Below are 3,837 nucleotides of genomic sequence, written 5' to 3'. Positions count from 1 at the left end.
GCAAAAACCATAAAGTGCTATGATGAAACTAGCTCTCATGAGGACCACCACAGGAAAGGAAGACCCAGAGTTACCTCTGCTGCAGAGGATAAGTTCATTAGAGTTACCAGCCTCAGAAATTGCAGCCCAAATAAGTGCTTCACAGAGTTCAAGTAACAGACACATCTCAACATCAACTGTTCAGAGGAGACTGCGTGAATCAGGTTTTCACGGTCGAATTGCTGCAAAGAAAACCACTACTAAAGGACACCAACAATAAGAAGAGACTTGCTTGGGCCAAGAAACACGAACAATGGACATTAGACCAGCGAAAATCTGTCCTTTGGTCTGATGAGTCCAAATTTGAGATTTTTGGTTCCAACCGCTGTGTCTTTTTGAGACGCAGGGTAGGTGAACGGATGATCTCCGCATGTGTGGTTCCCACCGTGAAGCATGGAGGAGGAGGTGTGATGGCGTGGGGGTGCTTGGCTGGTGACACTGTCTGTGATTGATTTAGAATTCAAGGCACACTTAACCAGCATGGCTACCACAGCATTCTGCAGCGATACGGGATCCCATCTGGTTTGTGCTTAGTGGGACTATCATTTGTTTTCAACAGGACAATGACCCAACACATGTCAAAGCTGTATAAGGGCTATTTGACCAAGAAGGAGAGTGATGGAGTGCTGTATCAGATGACCTGGCCTCCACAATCACCCAACCTCAACCCAGTTGAGATGGTTTGGGATGAATTGGACCGCAGAGTGAAGGAAAATCAGCCAACAAGTGCTCAGCATATGTGGGAACTCCTTCAAGGCTGTTGGAAAAGCATTCCAGGTGAAAATGGTTGAGAGAATGTCAAGAGTGTGCAAAGCTGTCATCAAGTCAAAGGGTGGCTACTTTGAAGAATCTCAAATATAAAAACTATGCGTTGCATTGTGCCTTAGAACAGCCTTAAGCCGTGGTATATTGGCCATATACCACACCTCCTCAGGCCTTATTGCTTAAATATATATAGTATAAAAAGGATGGATAGAGCGCAGTACATGTGCTGTAATACACTATCTATAGAAAAGTATGTGTACACCCCTTCAAATGAGTGGATTCATTTATTTCAGCCACATATAATCGAGCACAAAGCCATACAATCTCCATAGACAAACATTGGCAGTAGAATGTCCTTACTGAAGAGCTCAGTGACTTTGAACGTGGCACCGTCATAAGATGCCACCTTTCCATCAAGTCAGTTCATCAAATTTTCTGCCCTGCTAGAGCTGCCCCGGTCAACTGTAAGTGCTGTCATGTGAAATGGAAAAGTCTAGGAGCAACAACGGCTCAGCCGCGAAATGGTAGGCCACACAAGCTCACAGAACAGGAACACTAAAGCGCGTAGAGAGTAAAAATCGTCTGTCCTCGGTTGCATCACTCACTACCGAGTTCCAAACTGCCTCTGGATACAACAACAGCACAATAACTGTTTCGTCGGAAGCTTCATGAAATAAGTTTCCATGGCCGATCAGCCACACACAACTCTAAGATCACCATGCACAATGCCAAGCGTCGGCTGGAATGGTGTAAAGCTCGCCAAAATTGGACTCTGGAGCAGTGGAAATGCATTCTCTGGAGTGATGAATCACGCTTCACCATCTGGCAGTCCGACGGACACATCTGGGTTTGGGGAATGCCAGGAGAATGCTACCTGCCGGAATGCACAGTGCCAACTGCAATGTTTGGTAGAGGAGAAATAATGGTTTTGGGCTGTTTTTCATGGTTCGGACTAGGCCCCTTAGTTCCAGTGAAGGGAAATAACGCTACAGCATACAATGACATTCTAGATGATTCTGTGCAACCAACTTTGTAGCAACAGTTTGGGGAAGGACCTTTCCTGTATCAGCATGACAATGCCCCCGTGCACAAAGCGAGGTCCATACAGAAATGGTTTGTCGAGATCGGTGTGGAAGAACTTGACTGGCCTTCACAGAGCCCTGACCTCAACCCCATCGACCACCTTTGGGATGAATTGGAACGCCGTCTGTGAGCCAGGCCTAGTAATCGCCCAACATCAGTGCCCGACCTCACTAATGCTCTTGTGGCTGAATAGAAGCAGAAATGTTCCAACATCTAGTGGAAAGCTTTACCAGAAGAGTGGAGGCTGTTATAGCAGCAAAGTGGTGGACCAACTCTATGTTAATGCCCATGATTTTGGAATGAGATGTTCGACGAGAAGGTGTCCACATACTTTTGGTCAAGTGTGTGTGTGTGTGTGTGTGTGTGTGTGTGTGTGTGTGTGTGTGTGTGTGTGTGTGTGTGTGTGTGTGTGTGTGTGTGTGTGTGTGTGTGTGTGTGTGTGTGTGTGTGTGTGTGTGTGTGTGTGTGTGTATTTCTAAACACTTCTGTATTAACGTGGATGCTACCATGATTACAGATAGTCCTGAATGAATCGTGAATAATAATGAGTGAGAAAATTTGACACACATATATCATACCCCCCCCCCCCCCCCAAATGCTATCCTTCCATGTTATTGTAATGGTGAGAGGTTAACATGTCTTGGGTGAATGACATTTGTACATCTGTAACTTTCTCTCTCATCGGTATTCACGATTTATTCAGGACTATCCGTAATCATGGTAGCATCCACATTAACGTAGAACTGTTTAGAAATATATTCTATTCTTATTTACATTTAAAAGTGATTCCAAAATGACACAATATATTATTTACCATTACTTTACCATCAAAATAATCTGAAACACAACCAAAACAAACAGTAAATGCATCCAACAAGTTTGTAGAGTCACAAGCTTGATGTAGTCATTGCGTGCTAGGAATATGGGACCAAATACTAAACAATAGTATTTAATAAACATATAAGTGAAATTGTCCTCCTTCCTCTTCCTCTGACACCGCCTGGTAAAAAGGTTGTGGATGGCAGGAAGCTTGGCCCCAGTGATGTACTGGGCCGTTCGCACTACCCTCTGTAGTGCCTTGCGGTCGGAGGCTGAGCAGTTGCCATACCAGGCAGTGATGCAACCAGACAGGATGCTCTCGATGGTGCAGTTGTAGAACCTTTTGAAGATCTGAGGACCCATGCCAAATCTTTTCAGTCTCCTGAGGGGGAATAGGTATTGTTGTGCCCGCTTCACGACGGTCATGGTGTGCTTGGACCATGTTAGTTTGTTGGTGATGTGGACACCAAGGAAATTGAAGCTCTCAACCTGCTCCACTGCAGCCCAGTCAATGAGAATGGGGGCGTGCTCGGTCCTATTTTTCTTGTAGTCAACAATCATCTCCTTTGTCTTGATCATGTTGAGGGAGAGGTTGTTGTCCTTGCACCACCCGTTTAGGTCTCTGACCTCCTTCCTATAGGCTGTCTCATCGTTGTCGGTGATCAGGCCTACCACTGATGTGTCATCTGTAAATTTCATGCCTGGATGTGCAGTCATGAGTGAACAGGGAGTACAGGAGGGGACTGAGCACCCACCCCTGAGGGGCCCCTGTGTTGAGGTCAGAGTGGCGGATGTGTTGTTTCCTAACCTTACGACTTGGGGGCGGCCCGTCAGGAAGTCCAGGATCCAGTTGCGGAGGGAGGTGTTCAGTCCCAAGGTCCATAGCTTATTGATGAGCTTTGAGGACATTATGGTGTTGAATGCTGAGCTGTAGTCAATGAATAGCATTATCACATAAGTGTTCCTTTTGTCCAGGTGGGAAAGGGCAGTGTGGAGTGCAATAGAGACTGCATCACCTGTGGATCTGTTGGGGCGGTATGCAAATTGGAGTGGTCTAGGGTTTCTGGGATGATGGGGTTGATGTGAGCCATGAACAAGCCTTTCGAAGCACTTCATAGCTACAGACGTGAG

General features: G+C 46.0%; 1 protein-coding gene across 1 annotated transcript in view; it reads right to left on the bottom strand.

The window, feature by feature from the left end:
- LOC139581935 (amyloid beta A4 precursor protein-binding family B member 1-interacting protein-like) overlaps nt 1–3,589 on the bottom strand; it is an 8,033-nt gene extending 4,444 nt beyond the window's left edge. The window contains exons 1-2 of the mRNA XM_071412128.1: nt 3,520–3,589; nt 3,174–3,407 (exon numbers count right to left, since the gene is read on the bottom strand). Of these exons, the coding sequence (XP_071268229.1) occupies nt 3,174–3,407; nt 3,520–3,589 (304 nt within the window). The remainder of the gene's footprint in view (nt 1–3,173; nt 3,408–3,519) is intronic.
- Nucleotides 3,590–3,837: the final 248 nt, after the last annotated feature.

Source organism: Salvelinus alpinus, chromosome 7, assembly GCF_045679555.1.
Source record: "Salvelinus alpinus chromosome 7, SLU_Salpinus.1, whole genome shotgun sequence".
NCBI classification, from domain to species: domain Eukaryota; kingdom Metazoa; phylum Chordata; class Actinopteri; order Salmoniformes; family Salmonidae; genus Salvelinus; species Salvelinus alpinus.
Note: the sequence above shows the minus strand (reverse complement) of the source record. Positions and strands in the feature narration are given on the sequence as shown.